This window comes from Syngnathoides biaculeatus, chromosome 21 (genome assembly GCF_019802595.1).
Source record: "Syngnathoides biaculeatus isolate LvHL_M chromosome 21, ASM1980259v1, whole genome shotgun sequence".
NCBI lineage: Eukaryota > Metazoa > Chordata > Actinopteri > Syngnathiformes > Syngnathidae > Syngnathoides > Syngnathoides biaculeatus.
The window spans coordinates 2,819,721-2,836,777 of record NC_084660.1 but is presented as its reverse complement, the minus strand read 5'-3'; the positions used below and the strand labels follow the sequence as shown (position 1 = coordinate 2,836,777).

The 17,057-nt window shown below is 55.1% G+C and overlaps 3 protein-coding genes across 7 annotated transcripts; 2 read left to right on the top strand and 1 right to left on the bottom strand.

Annotated features, from left to right (window-relative positions):
* The first annotated feature begins 278 nt into the window (after positions 1-278).
* Positions 279-5,070, top strand: syt4 (synaptotagmin IV). 2 transcript variants are annotated; one of them, XM_061808317.1, is made up of 5 exons: positions 279-415; positions 1,339-1,931; positions 2,275-2,598; positions 3,553-3,670; positions 3,974-5,070. In XM_061808317.1, exons 1-5 carry the CDS (start codon positions 379-381, stop codon positions 4,291-4,293), a joined length of 1,392 nt encoding a protein of 463 aa, XP_061664301.1. In that variant the 5' UTR covers positions 279-378; the 3' UTR covers positions 4,294-5,070. The 2 variants fall into 2 exon arrangements, with proteins under 2 accessions (XP_061664301.1, XP_061664300.1); XM_061808316.1 differs by having other exon boundaries at positions 3,550-3,670.
* A 1,434-nt stretch (positions 5,071-6,504) lies between these two features.
* si:dkey-183c6.7 (urea transporter 2) lies at positions 6,505-10,252 on the top strand. Its single transcript, XM_061809252.1, has 8 exons — positions 6,505-6,584; positions 6,729-6,989; positions 7,307-7,435; positions 7,480-7,669; positions 8,101-8,248; positions 8,716-8,850; positions 8,943-8,992; positions 9,321-10,252. Exons 1-8 carry the CDS (start codon positions 6,505-6,507, stop codon positions 9,501-9,503), a joined length of 1,176 nt encoding a protein of 391 aa, XP_061665236.1. The 3' UTR covers positions 9,504-10,252.
* Positions 10,253-10,285: 33 nt separating this feature from the next.
* si:dkey-183c6.8 (protein O-GlcNAcase) lies at positions 10,286-16,598 on the bottom strand. Of its 4 annotated transcripts, none has more exons than XM_061808311.1 (17): positions 16,495-16,598; positions 15,543-15,594; positions 14,974-15,071; positions 14,770-14,900; positions 14,506-14,677; positions 14,340-14,438; positions 13,372-13,641; positions 13,133-13,219; positions 12,563-12,951; positions 12,207-12,381; positions 12,045-12,101; positions 11,882-11,970; positions 11,703-11,807; positions 11,125-11,219; positions 10,868-11,051; positions 10,500-10,659; positions 10,286-10,433 (listed from the first exon to the last, which is right to left on the bottom strand). In XM_061808311.1, the coding sequence occupies exons 1-17, from the start codon at positions 16,532-16,534 to the stop codon at positions 10,297-10,299; spliced, it is 2,340 nt and encodes a 779-aa protein (XP_061664295.1). In that variant the 5' UTR covers positions 16,535-16,598; the 3' UTR covers positions 10,286-10,296. The 4 variants fall into 4 exon arrangements, with proteins under 4 accessions (XP_061664295.1, XP_061664297.1, XP_061664296.1 ...); XM_061808313.1 differs by lacking the exon at positions 16,495-16,598 and adding an exon at positions 16,264-16,357; XM_061808312.1 differs by lacking the exon at positions 16,495-16,598 and adding an exon at positions 15,816-16,355.
* Positions 16,599-17,057: the final 459 nt, after the last annotated feature.

Below are 17,057 nucleotides of genomic sequence, written 5' to 3'. Positions count from 1 at the left end.
CCGGCAACATTTTTGGGATCTTTTTCCCCCCCAACCCGAACTCACGTCGGAACAAACGTTGTTCGGTTTGGGAAAACAGCTCACGGGTGTCACGCATCGACCATTTTAGGGCAAGTGCACGGTACGCGCAGTCCCGACGTGACACGCCGCCTTCGTCAGCATTGCGTCAGCGCGCCCGTGAGCTCCTGCTGATGGGGGGAGGGAGGAAGGGCGCGGTGTGGTGCGCACAGCAGACGGCGGCAGCAGCAGCAGCAGCAGCAGCAGCAGCAGCAGCAGCAGCCCGGCCAGACCTGAACAAAAACAACATCCGTCTTCATCCTGCTCCGAAGTCCGGTATTGACCCCGACGCTTCCGGCCTCAGCACCTCGGATAGCGACCATGGCACCGATGGCGCCGGACGATGGAGCCCAGACGGGTGCGTGGGTCCGATTCCTTTGGCATCTCGTGCCACACCCCGACGACCGTGCATCGATTCTTCGCGAACATCGATGAGCGCAGCGCGCGTTTTGTCTCCGGACGTCGAAACGGCGGCGGACGACGAGCGGACTCTCGGGAAATGACGACGACCGGTGCAGACGCGGCGGCGGCGGCGGCTGCTCGGGGCTGAGATCTTTTCTTTCTCTTTTATTTATCGATTGCACAATAATGAATAGAATAAGCAGGAGAGGGAAAACCATCGCGCAGGTGAGCTAAGAACAGCTGGCTGCTGGGGCCCAATAAAACCCACATCGCAACGGCAAGCGGGCAAAGGGATGCCATGAAAAATGAAAAAGTGATTCAAAGACTCAACCGCGTCGCTGGGCTTTAAATGGACGCTCGACGCTTTAGGGCGGGGCAGCTCACCGAGGCAAAATACACATTTCGGGTACTTTGTCAATCGGCAGAGCGCCACCGTCGGGCACGTCTTTCCGTCCGACCGCCCTCGGAAGCTCGCGGGTGACTCTGAATCCCGTTTTTTGGGGTTAGCGTTGCATTATTTTCTTTGCTAGTAGCGGCATCAGATCATGCGCGTTGCCAGGCTCAAGCGTGTCCAACGGGCGCTCGCGTGGGTGGCCTGAAATTTGCCCAAAATGGCTGCTTCAAAGCAAAATGGCTGCTTGCGGTTCAAGCGCTTTTGAGGCCTTTTCGGGCGTCCTGTGATGAAGGACCGAGAATTTGGGTCAAGCTCTCACAATTCCAATGTTTATTTGGTTCCGTCTTGGTTTGACCCTCATGACTGGGATCATGCGCCGTTTCTCGCGATCGCTCCGTTTCTCGCGATCGCTCCGTTTCTCGCGATCCCGCCGTTTCTCGCGATCCCGCCGTTTCTCACGCTTTCTTGTCCCTTCTCCCGAACAGCGGTGGTCCCCGCAGGTGTCGCTTTGGTGAGCATCTTCGGCCTGGTCTTCACCGCGTCGGCCTTTTCGTGGATCTGCTGCCAGCGCAAAAACGGCAAAAGCCAGAAGACGCCCCCGTACAAGTTCGTGCACATGCTCAAAGGTGTCGACATCTATCCGGAGAGCCTCGGCGGCAAGAAGACGTTTGCCTCCGCCGCCGGCGTGACGGCCAATGACGCCGGTAAAACGGACGTTAACGGCAACTGCCACGCCGCCGCGCCGCCCGCGGCCGGTCCCGAGCTGACGTCCAGCCCCGGCGGCTCCAGACCGGCCCTCCACCTGGACCTGGAGCAACGGGACCTCAACGGCAACTTCCCCACGAAAGCCTCGCACCGCCACAAGGTGCGCAGCTCGCCCGACCTGGAGCAGCCCTCGCCGCTCGCCGGCTTCGCCCAGACCGGCGCGACGGACCGCCGGGACCTCCCCTCGCCGTCCAGCGCCGTCTCCAGCCGGGCCCCGACCCCGGCTGTCGACGAGAAGGAGGCTCGGCTCGGCACGCTCCACTTTGCCTTGGAGTACCAGCCAGAGAAGAAGGCCTTCGTCGTCCACATTCAGGTACGGTCGCCTTCCTTTGGTCAACATGTGGCTACTTCCTTTCTTGTCCTGCCCTTGCACTTTTCAGTCCACGCCTGCAATTGTAGATGCGTGAAGCCCAAGCAGCACTTTGGAACTGTAGTCCACACCTTCCTGGATTCAAATGCTGCCTCTTAACAGGAACACGTCGAAGGGAGCATGTCACCCCTCCGTTGGCCGCCCGTGCACTTGTTTGAGATGAGATCTGTTTTGAGATTTTGCCCCACTTAACCTCTCCCAGCTGCTCCGTCCCCAAACTTCCGCTCGCCGTTCTGTATTTATTTGCGCAAATGACGATCCTCCCTAAACTGTGACTTGACTCCAGGAAGCCCACGGCCTGAGCCCGACCGACGAGCAGTCCCTCACCTCGGACCCCTACATCAAGCTGACCCTGCTGCCGGAGAAGAAGCACCGAGTGAAGACCAGAGTCCTGAGGAAGACTCTGGACCCGACCTTCGACGAAACCTTCAGCTTCTACGGAATTCCGCTGGCCAGAGTGTCCGAGCTGGCTCTGCAGTTCGTGGTGCTCAGCTTCGACAGATTCTCCCGGGACGAGGTCATCGGCGAGACCCTCGTCCCGCTGTCGGGAATCGACTTGTCCGAAGGACGCGTGCTGATGAGCCGGGAGATCATCAAGAAGAACCTCAAGGTGAGGACTGGAGCGAGCGGCTTCGGGTATCTTCGAGTCCGGGCTCCCCCCAATGGTTCGTGAAAGAATCGCCGCTGTCCGAGTACAGTGCAGTCGTTTAGTCCTCTTCCATTTAAGACATGGTGACGGCAGAATCAGGTTTCTTTTCTGACGTGACTTTTTGGCGTCGCTAATTTCCAGTCATCAAATGATTACTCAATCTATTCTAAAGCTGAATGGAACGGCTTGCAGGACCTTAGAAGTGGGCCTCTTTGTCCGGGTCGGAACCCGAGCTGCAGCTGTTGAACGCTCTTTTTGGCGAGTCCAGTCAAGAAGAACATTACGAAAGTCAAGTCGACTTGGGATCAAAGCATGGACGAGCTTTTCCCGGTCTGCTTGACACACGCGAGCCTTGACTCTCGATTTGTTCTTCAGACGGTAAAAAGGCAGTTTTTGCGATCGATTTGATGTGACTGTTGAAAGTCAGGTCGGAATCTATCAGAACAACAACTTTTCAGACTCGGTCTTTGGTTTCTAAAGCTACAGAATCAAGGTGTTTCCTTACGGCACTTCTCTTTTCTTTATTGGCCAAAAACCAATTGTCTCGGTTTTGTTGCGATTTAGTCCAAGAAAATTTTGGCCCATCCAATTCTTTATTTGCTTTAGACCCAAGCGTAGCATCTACAGGCTGAACAGGAGGGTTCCAAGAACTGACCCCTGAGGGACTCCACAGGCCATTGCCATTTGTTGAGATTGGGCACTTACAATGGTTACAAAATAGCTCCTTTTGTGCAGGTTTTTAACTGAAAACCACAACCAAAGCTGGCATTGCTTTGCCTTTTGCCTCAGGTTCCAACTTTAATCTCACAAAATTTCTTCTGTTCTTGAAGCATCATGTCAAACTTTCCTCAATCATCTTGGAAAGTGAGCTTTGTGTGTGTGTGTGTGTGTGTGTGTGGGCGTTTGTCACAGAAGTCATCGGGCCGGGGTGAGCTGCTGCTTTCCTTGTGTTACCAGTCCACCACCAACACGCTGACCGTGGTGGTCCTCAAGGCCCGCCACCTGCCCAAGAACCACAGCGGCGGACCCACAGGTGCGGTGACTTCTTTTCGAATCGATAAGATGAACGAACACGCTGAAAAGTAGAAGCCAGGAATTAGCTTTGGTCGACCCAAAGAAGAATTTGCTTGATCAGGTCTAGAAAGGGTTCGAGTCACGGGGTGGCGCGGATTGGAAAGACAGAACTTCGCATAATGTATTCGATCAAGACGGAAGGAAATCCAAAGTTTTTTTCTCCATACGTACGTCGGGTCCTCAAGAGCAGACCGATTCGACATCCTGGACTTTTCCACTCTGCACAAGACTCTTGATGTTTTTCCGCCGCTCCTTTGCACAGATCCTTACGTCAAAGTCAACCTGTATCACGGGAAGAAGCGCGTGTGCAAGAAGAAGACCCACGTGAAGAAGTGCGCCCCCAACCCCGTCTTCAACGAGCTCTTCACCTTCGACCTGCCCTCCGACGAGGGCCTGAGAGACACCAGCGTGGAGCTGCTGCTGATGGACTCGGACGCGGGCGACTCCCGCTGCCCGAAGCCGGTCCTCGGGCGGCTGCAGATGGGCACGCTGGCGGCGGGCACCGCCGGCGAGCACTGGCGGGAGATCTGCGAGCACCCGCGCCGCCAGATCGCCAAGTGGCACGCCATGTCCGAGGATTGAGACGGCGGGGAACGGGATTCGCCGGACGATGGTGGAGGGAGGGACGTGATGTCAACCGACCAATCGCTCGCTCGTCTTGGAAGTTCCAGTCCTCCCTTTGACTTGCAAGTGGCCCCAATTTGCAAGGCGTCGCCCGAAACCAGAACGTAGCCCCGAGCCGTTCGCGTGTCTGCTGTCCGGCGGAATCCTCGTATCTCCGAAATCCTGACCCTCTACGGGGGGGGGGGTCTACCAGGTTTCCGCTCAACCGCGCCGACGTGAACTTTGGTGACATCCCATTCTTCATTCATACGCTTGAATGTGACAAAATTATCCAAAATGATTTTGACAGACGGGCTCCTCGACCCTTTGCTGGACCGACCTTCTGGATGCGGAATGGGATGTCGCGTCAAATCCGTAACGGAAGATTTTCAATGCGCCCGACATCGCCGGGTTGTCGTGGTAACCCTGCGCTTCGAGGCCTCTTCTTCTTCTTCTCTTCCGCTTTTAATTGAGCTCAGCCTTCTGACCGATAGAACGAAACGTTGACGTCATGATGTTTTGTTTTGTTTTGTTTTTTTGAACTCCTCCGGGCGGACTTGTGGAACATGTTTTTGAAGTGCGATTTCATATCAGGGCCCAAATCCGGCGGTTTGAGCTCGGACTGCGCGACGTTGCGTTGACGTCGCACACGTGTGTGTGTGTGTGTACCTTGCAATGTTTCCTGTGTGTGTTTTGTCCCCTTTTTTTGTGAGCGCAAAGACAGCCGAAATGTACTTGTAAGTACCCTCAAATTAAACGGAGCAAGTTATGATTTCAAATTGAAGGCTTTATTTTCACTTTGCTCATGTTAGCGAGTTGGCTCGTGCATTTGCGTATTGCCTTTTCCCAATGAGAAGAACGGAAATCCGTCGCACGCCATCCAGAAAACACTCAAATTAATCAGTGTTTGATCTCCACAGTCATATGTTCTTCGTCCTCTGCAAAGAACAGCGAATATGAGTGGTGTATTGATGAGCAGCGAGGAGCTCAAACACTTTCATGAAGAGTAGGTCCCGTCTGTTTGTCGACCCGAAAGAGCTTCCATTCAATTCTGAACAAAAACCCATTCCAAAAAATTCATTTTTTCTTCCGTTTTGTTTCCCCGTGATGATGAACGGCAAACCGCATTCGGGGGAAGTTCAGCATTACATTCCCTGAAAGGTGGGATCGGATTCACACGGCAACACAAGAAAAGACGAACGGCACGGAGGAATTGACTCGGTACTTCGCTGGCCGCGGAACCGATGAGTCACCGCGGAAAAGGCTTTCGGGGGCGTCACGCAGCCGGCCCTCGAGATCCTTCGGCCGTCGTCGTCGAGGGCGACCGGCGGGATCGTCCCCCGCGTGACGATCCGGAGGGGTCGCCGCGGCAACGACGCCAAATATTATTTTTCTGCGGAGCAATCATCCGGTTGCGCGCGCGTGTGTGTGTGTGTGTGTGTGTCAACAAACAAGCAAGGCCCTTCTTTCTGCTGCCATGGCAACAGAAAGCAAGGACAACAAATGGAGGACAAGGAGGAAGCCGTTCCGGTTCCTTACAAGGTCGGGTCGATGTCGAACGTTTGTCAGGTCTCCGTTCCAAAACGCGCCCGTCCCGGCGCCGTTTGGATTTTGCCTGCCCGGACCCGGCGCAATGTTTTTGTTTCGTTTTTCTCTTCACCTTCGGCATCCGTTCGTCACCTGACTTCATCTTTACTTCTCGTGGATTCGAATCCACCCGAGCTCTCTTTGTCCACCCGGAACAATTTCGAGTGTTTTTGGACGGGGATTCGAACCCCGGTCTTCACAAGAGGTTTGCGTCGTGACTCATTCCCACCGGTTCCCTGAAGTCTTTTGCGGACGAAGAAGAAGCTCACCTGGGGCAAAACCAGGTCCGGGCGCGTCGTCTTCGGAGGGTTACGTATTCCACCTTTTGAAGAAACATTGGCCCGCTAATAGCTTCGCAAATCAACACCGTTGCAAATGCCGCCATAAAAAAATGGTGGATGAGTAGCCTAAATAAGCAATAGGTGACGAGATGAGGGTTGAACTTTGCCCCACCCCGGCGGTTGCGTCCCAAGCCGAGTCCGTCCGTTGCCCGGTCTACCGCTTTATAAGTCATCAGCTCGGGAGGTCGGGAGGGAGGGGGCTGGACTGGACTCAGAAGGCTGAAAGAGTTCTTGCTCAAAGGGGACAAGAGAACTCTCAGCCATGCGGGCGGACAGCAAAGGCGAGGTTCGGGACGTGCGGCGTCTGATGGCGCTCACTGGGGACATGGAGAGCTTGGATAAGTACATGCAAGGTAGGGAAACCAACTCACCCAGCTCGGCTGCAAACGGCTTTTCCAAACCAGCCAGTCTCCGAGTTCCCAGTCAGGGATCTCGACTAAGCACGAGAACCGATCGGTAGCGGCAAGACATTTCCCACGGGGGAAGATTTCGATGTTGTTTCGTGGCAGCCGCCGATCGGCTCCTGGCACTGACAAATCCGCGCCGGTTTTCCCCAGACCGGCGGTTGGCGCTGCAGGTGGCCGTGTGGGCCCTGCGGGGGGTGACTCGGGTGATTTTAGCCAACAACCCGCTGAGCGGCGCTCTCATGCTGCTGGCGCTCTACTGGGCCTCGCCCTGGCAGGGCCTGCTGGGAACGCTGGGCCTGCTGACCTCCACGCTCGTCGCGCTCATCCTGGGACAAGACAGGTTGACGCCAGTTTGCTTCTTTTGGTTTCCAAAGAATAGTCCGAGGGTGGCAGTAAGTGTCACGCTGCGCGACCAAATTTCAAGCATGTTTGAAGTCATCCAGCCTTGTTCAGTCACAACGTATCCGCCTCTTAGCACGAGTGGCTGCAGTTAGCGCACCCAAACCATTTGAAACTGAACTTTGCTCAGTTCCTAGTTGGTCTGGATTCTGGCATTTTCCATCGTGTAGCAAAACGACGCAGGCAGAAAACCTTCCAGCACTTCGAGGATATTTGGTGCCAATCTTGCTCAGCAACTGCGGTCGTATGTGTGAGCAGCGCGGAAGTACGGGGAGGACTCCACGGCTTCAACGGCATGTTGGTGGCCCTGCTGATGGGAGCGTTCAGCAGCGCCGGGGACTGGTACTGGTGGCTGCTGCTGCCGGCTTGCTTGGGCTCGGCGACGAGGTGAGACACGGGAAAACGGCGTTTCTGATCTCAGCCCCGTTTAGTGTCTTCTTCTTCGGTGGTCTCACGCCGGTGCTGGACCGCTGGGACCTTCCAGTCGCGGTCTTTCCCTTCAACACGGTCATCGTCCTCTACTTCCTGTGCACCGGCCCGGATAACCCCTACTTCCCGCGCCGCCTCGCCGTACCGCCGAGCCGGTCGCCGCCCAACGTCACGGCGCTCGACGCGACGGAGGTACGGGAGTTTATCGTATTTACTTGACCGTTAGGAGTACAGTGCATCGCGGTCTATGTTTTGGAGAGTATCCTTTGAGAAAATTTGAAATCGCACAACGAACGGCCCCCGTAGCGCTGGAGAACAAGATGGCGGGCAGCAGTTACCTAGCAACGGCCACCGGTGGAGCTGCTGCCAGACCATCCCGTTTGTCACGCCAAATTCTTTTCATCAGCCCAAACCCGATTGAGACTTTTGCATTTCTAGTGCCTTCGACACGATCCAAAAATGTAGTGTTGCCGTATCTCCCCAGTTCAGTCGTTGTGTCGTCCGTGGCCAATCGTCTTCCGATGTTTATCGTATTTAGAAACGCATCACCCAAATTCACGCGAGAGGGCTTTTAGCCCGGTTGGGGGAAAAGAGCCAACTGGACTCTGCTCTCTGGCGCACAGGTCCTGCGAGGCGTCCCTCTCGGCGTGGGCCAGATCTTCGCCTGCGGTTCTCTGGGCCCCTCGCTGCTCATTCTGGCCGGACTCTGCCTTTACTCCCCCTTGCAGGCCGTCCACGCTCTGCTGGGCTCGGCCGTCGGGACTCTGGCCGGTGAGCGTCACTTCCGACGGGCGATCCGGTGAAACGTTGACTCTGCGTCCACGTCGCCCACCCGGCTTTTTAACGCCCGACATGTCACAAGTCGCAGACGGTACAGCAGAATGCGAGGATGGCGACCCAAGAACATTCGTTTCGTAAAAACTTTTCCGGCCGTTGTCCAAGTCGTGCTGCTCCTCCCCGAGTCCGAGTCCCCCCACCCCCCACCCGCACCTGCATCAACAAGCCTCGCCGGGGTGTTTTCGGCCACGTGTGGATCCGAGGGGGCCGCCAGGGACAGAACACGCGACAAAAACACTCTCGTGCGCACGACTGAAATTCTTTCACGCGTCATCCTGAAATCCTAAATAGTGACCAGTTCCTACGACGTTGTTCCGGTGGGGTGCGTGTGTAGCGGCGCCACCGCGTGGCCTGTTTCGGAAGTGCAATTCTGTTGGGCTTGATTGCAAGCATGTGCGCAGGGTTGTCCGTGGCCGTGCGCCACGAGTGGCTCTACTCGGGTCTGTCGGGCTTCAACGGAGCTCTGGGCTGCATGGCCGTGGGCGGACTTTTCTTCACCTTCAGTTGGAGGACGCACCTGTTGGCCATCGCCAGTGGTAAGGAACCGCCCCCCAAAAAACCCCCAAAAACCTTTCACGTGTAGCCTTCGTGTGTGTGTGTGTGTGTGTGTGTGCTGCTTCTTTCTCAGCTTTCCTGTCCGCTTTTGTCGACATCGCCTTGAGCAATCTGCTGGGAAGTGTAAGTATCGCCTCCGCTGCGTCTATTAATCATCATCATCTTTTATCGGAAACGATTTTCTTCACCGTGTCAAATTTGCCAACGATGAAGGGGGGAAAAACAAAGCAAACAAAAACCACGTCTGGCCTTTTAAAATAGATGCTGCTTTACTCAACTCGATGTCATGCAATTGCAGAGCGAATATAGCGTAGCGCGCGTCCCAAGCCGCTTATCCTCACAAGGGTCACAGCTCCCCCGGTTGTTTTGGGTGTGTATGAGGCAGCCTTGTGAGGTTTTCGGTCGGGGTCATCCCCGCGAGATGTCAACGCCTTTTGGGATGTGAACCCAGACGGGCGTGCCGGCGTGCAGCTGGGCCGCCACGCTGACCGCCACGCTGCTGCTGCTGCTGCCGGGCGCCCCGTCCGCGTACCGGATCCCGCTGGCTCGGGTCGGGTCCCCCGAGCGGAACCTGCGCTCCCGCGGACGCTGGGGAGCGGCCGACGCCGAGGAAAGGGAGAGCACCGACGTGTAGCCGGAGACGCGCCCGAGACCAAAGACACGACAAGTGAAGGCGACTTTTCGGTTCATTTTATTTAGCAGCGTTCTTCGCTTCACACGCCTCACGTAATGGAAAATTGCTTCTATAATTACGCCTACGAGCTTTTTTGTTGTTGTTTATTTTTGGAGTCGACGTGCTTCCGGTTGTCGGACTTTCTTCTCATCTCACAGACGGCGGCGATGGGTTTGATCATAAGAAACGTGCAAAAGCGCTTCTCAGTCTGTCATTTATTGATCGATCGAGTGTGAATTGTAGAGAAAAAAAAATATAATAAACCACTGGAACAAACATTTTGTCTCTGGAACGGTGCGTACGTGTGCGAGTGGTGTCGCTTGTGCTTCCGGCCGCCCGTTTTTGCCCGTATTTGATTTTCATCCCCTTTTTGGCACGAACGGCCCGTGAATTCGGAAGGAGCCGAGGGAAAGCTTTCGTGCCATCCGTGCACGTGTGACTGTCTCCGTTGAAGTTTTGGCTTGGCGTCCACTTGCGTTTCAGAAGACTTTTTGTTTCAACGACTTGCCGCACAACATTTCATGCATGAAAACACCCACCTAAACTACGCATGTGTCAAATCCTCCAGAACCGAGCATAGCAGACCTTGTCCTAGTTTGGAACCAGGGACACATTTTACAGTTCGGGATGTAATTAAAGCCATTTTTCAATCCCGATTTGGTTCAAGTGCTTTGCTCGCACCTCCTTATGAGTTTTTGTGCGTTTGGACTAAGACGACCCCCCCCACCCCCGTTGCACGTGAGCCGCAACGTCCTCAAAGCAGCCTGGCCATCACCAGCCCCTCTCTGCTCCTGGCTTCCCCTCTGAGGATCTCCAGGAAGCCCAGTTTAGTCAAGAACTCCAGCCTCTGGCGGTCGGTGGGCTGAACCTCACAGAACACACCCTGAGAACCTGCGCAAAGGCCGCCCGAATTAGCGGGAGGAGATTACACGCTTCGGTGGGCGCGGCCGTCCTCACCGTTGGCCTTCAGGGCCGCCAGGAGGGCCACCAGCAGGGTGCGGCTGACGCTGACGTCCACCAGCTCGGGCAGGGCGTCCAGACGCAGCTGGGAGGGGAAGTGATAGAGGAGCGAGTCCGGATACTCTCCCTGGTCCTCCTCCATGAGCTTGATTAAGTTCTGTGGGAATGATCAAGAGAAATCTCGGTCCGGTTAGGCGGTTTCCAGTTGATTTATTATTTATTTTGTTCCAGTCAGGACGGCAACGCAGCAGCTTTGGCTAATGTCGGCTCGTCTCGCTAGCGTTAGCGCAGCGGTTCCGGTGAAGCCGGACCGAATCTGAATCTGAGGACACGAAGGACGATCAGACGCCCACCCGTGTACGCACCTGCGTGTTTTCGTGGCCTCCGTCGGGCACGTACTTGTCCCTCATGGCGGGCAACCAGCTGGCCTGGCACCTCTTGACGAAAGAGCCGAATTCCAGGATGCCCGAAATACAACCGCAGGGGCCCAGCTCATCCTCCAAGACGAAGCAGTACTCGGGGCACAAGGCCAGGCACGCTCCCAGACACCTGAACGAGCAAAAAAAAAAAAAAAATGACTGAGCAGGGGCACCCGGCGGGATGCAGATCAGGAGGCGGGCACCTGTCTCCCACGACATCCGGATGAGACGCGGCCGGCGGCTCTCGGGCGCACTGAGACCGCAGGTGAAGCTGACGCACCATCCGGTACAACTCCACCTGCGAGGGACCGAATGGTAATGTTCCCAAACCGTCGGCGAGTGACGCCCGCTTAGCTGAACTGAAACCGTGACAAAAACTCGGCGAGTTTGGGGGTCGTGTTGCCGGGTAGACTTCCAGAAGATTCAGGTTTGATTTTTTTCAACTTACTTCAATCAACTAAAGAAAGAAAGGGGAAGCGGTCGGCTTTTGGCATCCGGAAAGACGGAAACCGGGACAAACGGGAACTCAACCAATGAGCTCCAAACTTCCTGTCGTCATTTGATTGTTCACATCTTCTTTAGATGCTGATGTTGAACGTTGCCACTTCTGACTTCTGATGCTGCTTCATTCACATCCAGAATTGGAGAAGATTCGCGTCGTCCGTCGTCCCAGCTCCCAAATGACGACTTTTCGGGTCATCCAAAAGATGCAAGTTTGCATCCGTTTCGAAAACAAAATGATTGGGACCAACGCGACCGACCGGCTGCGCGAGTTCCTTACCTTGTCCTTGCTTTGGTAGGGCCTGATGTTGTAAAGACGCGAGGTCGGGAAGAGAGGAGGAGGGTGAGTGAAGAGTTCACTGCTGCTGCCTATCGGGAGAAGCATCTGCGCACCACACCCGAGCTGAGTCCGGCACCCGAGTCGGCCGTTTCGCGTCAGCGAGCGAGCCGACGACAAACCTGCGCTTCCCCGGATACGCCTCCTTTCAACGCCCACGGCTCCGACTCCTCTCCCGGCGGCGTGTCCGTTCCTGCTGTCTCCCCGCACACTGTCTCAAAGCAAAAAGTACTTTTGTGCTCCGACAACGGGAATTAGTCCCGAGGAAAGACCCCGATGACTCACAGCGGAAGCAATTCCTCCAGGAGGCCGAGGCGGCGCTGTCGTGCAGGACGCGACCATCTGAGCGACAGAGCGACAGCAGCTCTTATGAGCATTCTTAGCGTCGTCGTTCCCATTTCTCTACCGACTTGCATCCTTCTCGTTTTTGTGACGTGCGTTCCTCACCCAGCCAGCATACGAAGGCCTTGGCCACGAGCGCCGTGTTCCTCAGGTCCCACACGTAAGGGTAAAGGTCGTACAGCACGGCCCGGTTGGCCCCGCCTACCACGCTGCAGTGCAGCTGCGCGATGTCTTCGCACAGAGACAGGAAGTCAGAAGCTCGACCCCGCCACTCGTCCACCTGCGGACGCACACCTGTTGAGTCCACCATCCACCTGGATCCAAACAGAGGACTGTAGAACGGGAGTGTCCAATCTCTGGTACGTAAAGAGGTTTCTTCAATATGACCCCCGCGGCCTTCATTGATTTTATTTTCATTTTTTATTTTTTGGACACCCCGGAGCGTTAGAAGGATTGCAGACCTTCTGAGGCGAACTTTTCTTGTTGTTAGCGCTGACCAGGTGGCAGTTGCTTTTGAGCCAGGTCAGATCCCGGAGCAGCTTCTGGGCCGACGGGCCGTGCTCGTGAGGCAGGTAATGGAGGCTCACCAACAGCCGCACCTGGAACTCGCTCAGAAGGCCCCGACCGCGGGCCTTGTGTCCGGATGCCGGCGCTCGGTTCTCGGCTTGAGCGGGCTGCCGTTTCTCTCCCCCTTTGCTCTTGGTGGGTGAGGGAGGTGGGGAGCTGGAGTTGAGGGGGAACACGGGGAGTTTGGCCACGGCGGGGGTCCCTCGAAAGGGCGACGTGCGCCCGGATCTGTCCGGGGTTTCGGATCGAGAACTGCGCTGATCTGCCGGTGCGCGCTGCCGACCTGGGAACAAATTCGTACCGACAAGTGTTTCATCATTTGAATCGGTGAAGAGGGAAAGCTTTCACAGAACAAAACGGTTCACAGCTTTTATTGAGCCACGCATTTATCGCATAGGGTTGTTTTCGGACCAATGAAGTGATTTCCATTTGGGAATCTCTCGTGTCGAATATTTGCAGCTTACCTGCTCGGAGAGGTTGGTTGAGTTCTTCCATCCAGTCACGTAATGCAGCGGACAAGGCTCTGTCGGGACAGTAATCCCTTTCCTCATCTAGACGGTACAAACAACTGCGTGAGTGTACTGTGTTCGCAGATTCCCGCCTCTGCGCTTTCTTGAATGTTTTGAACACCGACAAATTTGCACCCAAATGGCAAATATACTCCAAGACGCATTGATTTTGCCTTGCATCTGTTCAACGTCACCTCTGCTTTCCTGGCTCCCGGCTCTGTACCAACTTGCCAGGGTGTGCAGCGGGATGTAGTTGGCCTCAAACTCGCAGTTTGGATTGAGGAGGAGGCCCCTCAGGTGTCCTCTCAGCCAGGGCTCGCGGCCCTTGAAAGGACCCAGGAAGAGCCGGCGGGAGTCGTAGTCGTTGGCGTGCAAGTTGTCCCAGATGAGTGGCGGGCGCTGAAGAACGGACTCCACCTCAGCCAGGCGCTCCACGCAAAGTTCCCGAGAGACGACCTTGCTACCTGTAGGCCACGGAGGGAAGAGCAAGTGCAGGCTGGTCTGAAGTTTTTTTTAAAAAAAAAAATATATATATATATATATATATATATATCATTGCAGTACGATCAGTTCAAGTGCTTCAGACTGGGGAATGTATCCAAAGAAAATATTCAGGACAGCAGTAAACGCAGCCAGAGAATTTGCCCTACTTATGATACTATTAAAAAAGTACACTTGGACAGGGTTAGCCAATTATGTTTTTCAGTCATGACACGATTCGTAATCAACCCATCGATCACTCTGAGAAAACGGGATCGCGTTCAACGATAGCGCCGTCGTTTGTCCGCTGTCCTTCGGTCCCTTCCTGGAAGAGCTCGTGAATATGTTGTTGCGTGTTTAAAAATAGTCTTTGTGAGCAGAACTGCTCAGACTCAAGCCTCCCATCCCCCCCCCCCCCCCCCCCACCAGACGGTGACTACTTTTCAGATCCAAGGGACTTGGGGAAAAAGTCGAGAAAATTTCAACATCAAAAACTTCTCGGAGTCTAAGGGTCTTTGTATCGGGTGTGAGACACAGAGGACGGGACAGGGCCCTGAGATCGTCTGGCCTTGCCTGAGGTCCCTGCTGGCCCGCTCTTTGCGATTTCTCCCAATCACAGTCTTCAGTCCCAAGAAATCAGTTGACGTGACTCCTGGGTGCGTAGAGAAGCCGGTGGCCTTACCTGTCCATATGACTGTGATGTTGGGAAGCAAGTCCTCGCCAACGGTCTGCAGGTAAGGAGACTTCTGCACGCTGGGGGAACAAAGAGAACCGCAGTACTCTAAAAGGGAGAGAGGGAGTTCACTGTTGACGAGCGGGGCTCGGAAAGGGATCCGCACGGTGCGTACCTGTGGGGCAAAAGAGGAAGACCGGCGGCTCCCCCAAGTAGCAATAAATCTCATTGGTTACGGTGACCTGAGCGTGTGCGAACGAAGAGAAGGCCTCACTGTCAGCCTGACACAAGGAGTGATCGATGTCGTCGAACAGGATGGCGAACGCCCGGCATCCGAGGTCAGACACCTGCAACACCACGCGAGTTGCCAAAGTCAACACCTGTGAAGATTTTTGAAGTGTGTGTGTGTGTGTGTGCGAATGAAGTATCTATGAAGTACTTGTCTCAGCTTGCGCTTCAGGAGAGTCAAGTCACAGGGGGAGGAGAAGACGATGTCCTGACCAGGAGAGAGGGCGTAGACAAACCTGAGGCCTCTCGACTGGGCCTCCGTGATAAGAGTGCGCAGTTGACCTGAGAGGACAGCGTTTCAAGATGGGAGAGGAAGAACCTGGACTCGACAGACGGACCAATGGAACGTTCCTACCTTCCTCTTCGGGTGAATAGACTTCTCTCCACAAGAGTCTGTGCTTCAGGTCATCTTTTGGACCGTACAGGTAAGTGTTTAAACCCCAATTCTGCATCCTTGCGGAGAGAAAGAAGGCCAGGGAATGTCGGCGTATCAAAAATTGATATCGTCTGAGGTCTTGCCGTACTCCACCAGGTGCAGCGCCGTATTGATCCTTTGGCTAATTCACTGGAAATGACCTGAATGGTGAATGGCATTGTGCTAGCGCACGGAAAACACATAAGTGGTCCGCTTCTGCTGTCGGCGCTTAGCGTTTCCTGGACAGGTGGCGTGTATCGTGCACCCACCACTCCGCCCGCCATCTCCACGCGAGTTCCCACTGTGCGGAACTTACGCAACCCTGAAAACCGCCCGCATTTGTGCCTGAAGAAGCGGATCTATAAATAACTGCAGTTCCCCCTCCGCACCTGGCGGACGGTAAAGAGACGTTTGCGGTTTTGTGCCGGAACAAACGGGTGCCAAAACAGTGTTGAAAATGTAGCGACGGACAAACGGCAATTCTGTACACACAGCGGTGGAACACTTACCAGCGGAAGAGAAATCTCCTCTGGTCCATAGACCAGGGCCTCCCATAGAAACCTGTTGACGGAAGGTCAAAGATGGAAACGCTGTACGATGAAGGCACTCCGTGTTGTCTGTTTTAGTCGGCTTTGAGACCGCATCATTTCAAGCCGCCGTAGCTCGGCGCTGCGCGATTATTCACCAAAATCAAAGCATCCATCCATCCATCCATCCATCCATCCATCCTCATCCTCACAAAGGTTGCAGGAGTGCCGGAGCTTATCCCAGCTGTCCCAGACCTGGTTGAAATTCAAAGCAGTTCCCCTGAAATGTGGTCGGGTCGTGCGTAGACCTTCACTCATCTCTGGCTAACGTCTGCTATTTTTAGAAACCGGAACATGTCCGCCGTTTCGCTCCTTCCTTTGCGATGTCTGCATTTTGCCAACCAGTGGCAAGTCCGTCACACACACAACCGCGTCCGGCGAACATCCCCTTTCGCTCTGGAACTTGCTTTCTCGCTCGCCTGCGGGGAGCAGACCTAATTACCGGCTGGCTAGCAGAAGATGGCACCGAGGCGAGTGACGGTCCGATTGACTCCAACGTGGAGTCGGTCAATTTGAGTCGAAGCCCAAAGTTTGCGCGAGCCATTCGAAATTGCCGCTGATGGTCTGAAACTATTATTCGGCTTCAGCGTCACGAGAGCGGTTTCTGTGCCTCTCCTCTCATGTAACTCAACCCAATCCATACCGCGCCTCGTTATCTTCTGTCGAATGCGCGCACCCGCCTCCTCGCCGCCTCCTTGTCCCACTTTCTACCGCAGCCGCCTTTCCGTCGAAGGCCGTCCACCGATCGCAGGTGGCATGTGATATCTCGATGCGAAAAAATGTAGGTCCAAACGGATGGATGAGGGAGGGGTCCGGGAAAGGAGCGGATCCCGCCGTGTGACGAGTGAAAGATGCCCAAGACGAGCGTTCTTACCTTCCACCACCCCGCAAAGAAAATGCTGGTTGGCCTCCATCCTGCCTCCCTTCCCCGACAACCAGGGAAGCCGCGTTTGAGCTTAGATGCTGGCTTGACGCTTCATGCCGCCGCCTCCTCCTCCTCCTCCTCCTCCTCCTCCTTCATTCTCTCCGCGGTCCTCGCTGCCACGCTCACCCGCTGCTGATGCCTTCAGGCGCACAGCAAAAGCTCGTTTTTCCCCCTTGCGTGCTGTCCATGTCCTGAAATTGTTTTTTTTTTACGTTGCAAGGCGCACATTTAAACACAATGAAATGCTTTTTCCCCAGAATGTCAAACGTTAAAAATTGCAGTCCGAATATGTCCAATCGTGCACTTGGCGTTATACTCCTCCCCGTGCGGGGGGGGGGCGGCGGCTTGACTGCCAAGTGCAAAACTTTGTCCTCATCGTTTCAACCAAGACGAACGTCAAGGTAGGACCGATGCCAAACTTCATCTTGGTCTGTTCTCGCCTCAACCGCGTCAAATATTTGTGCTATTGAGTCCAGCGGGCAGAATAAATGCACCGCGAGGGCTCAGACGTT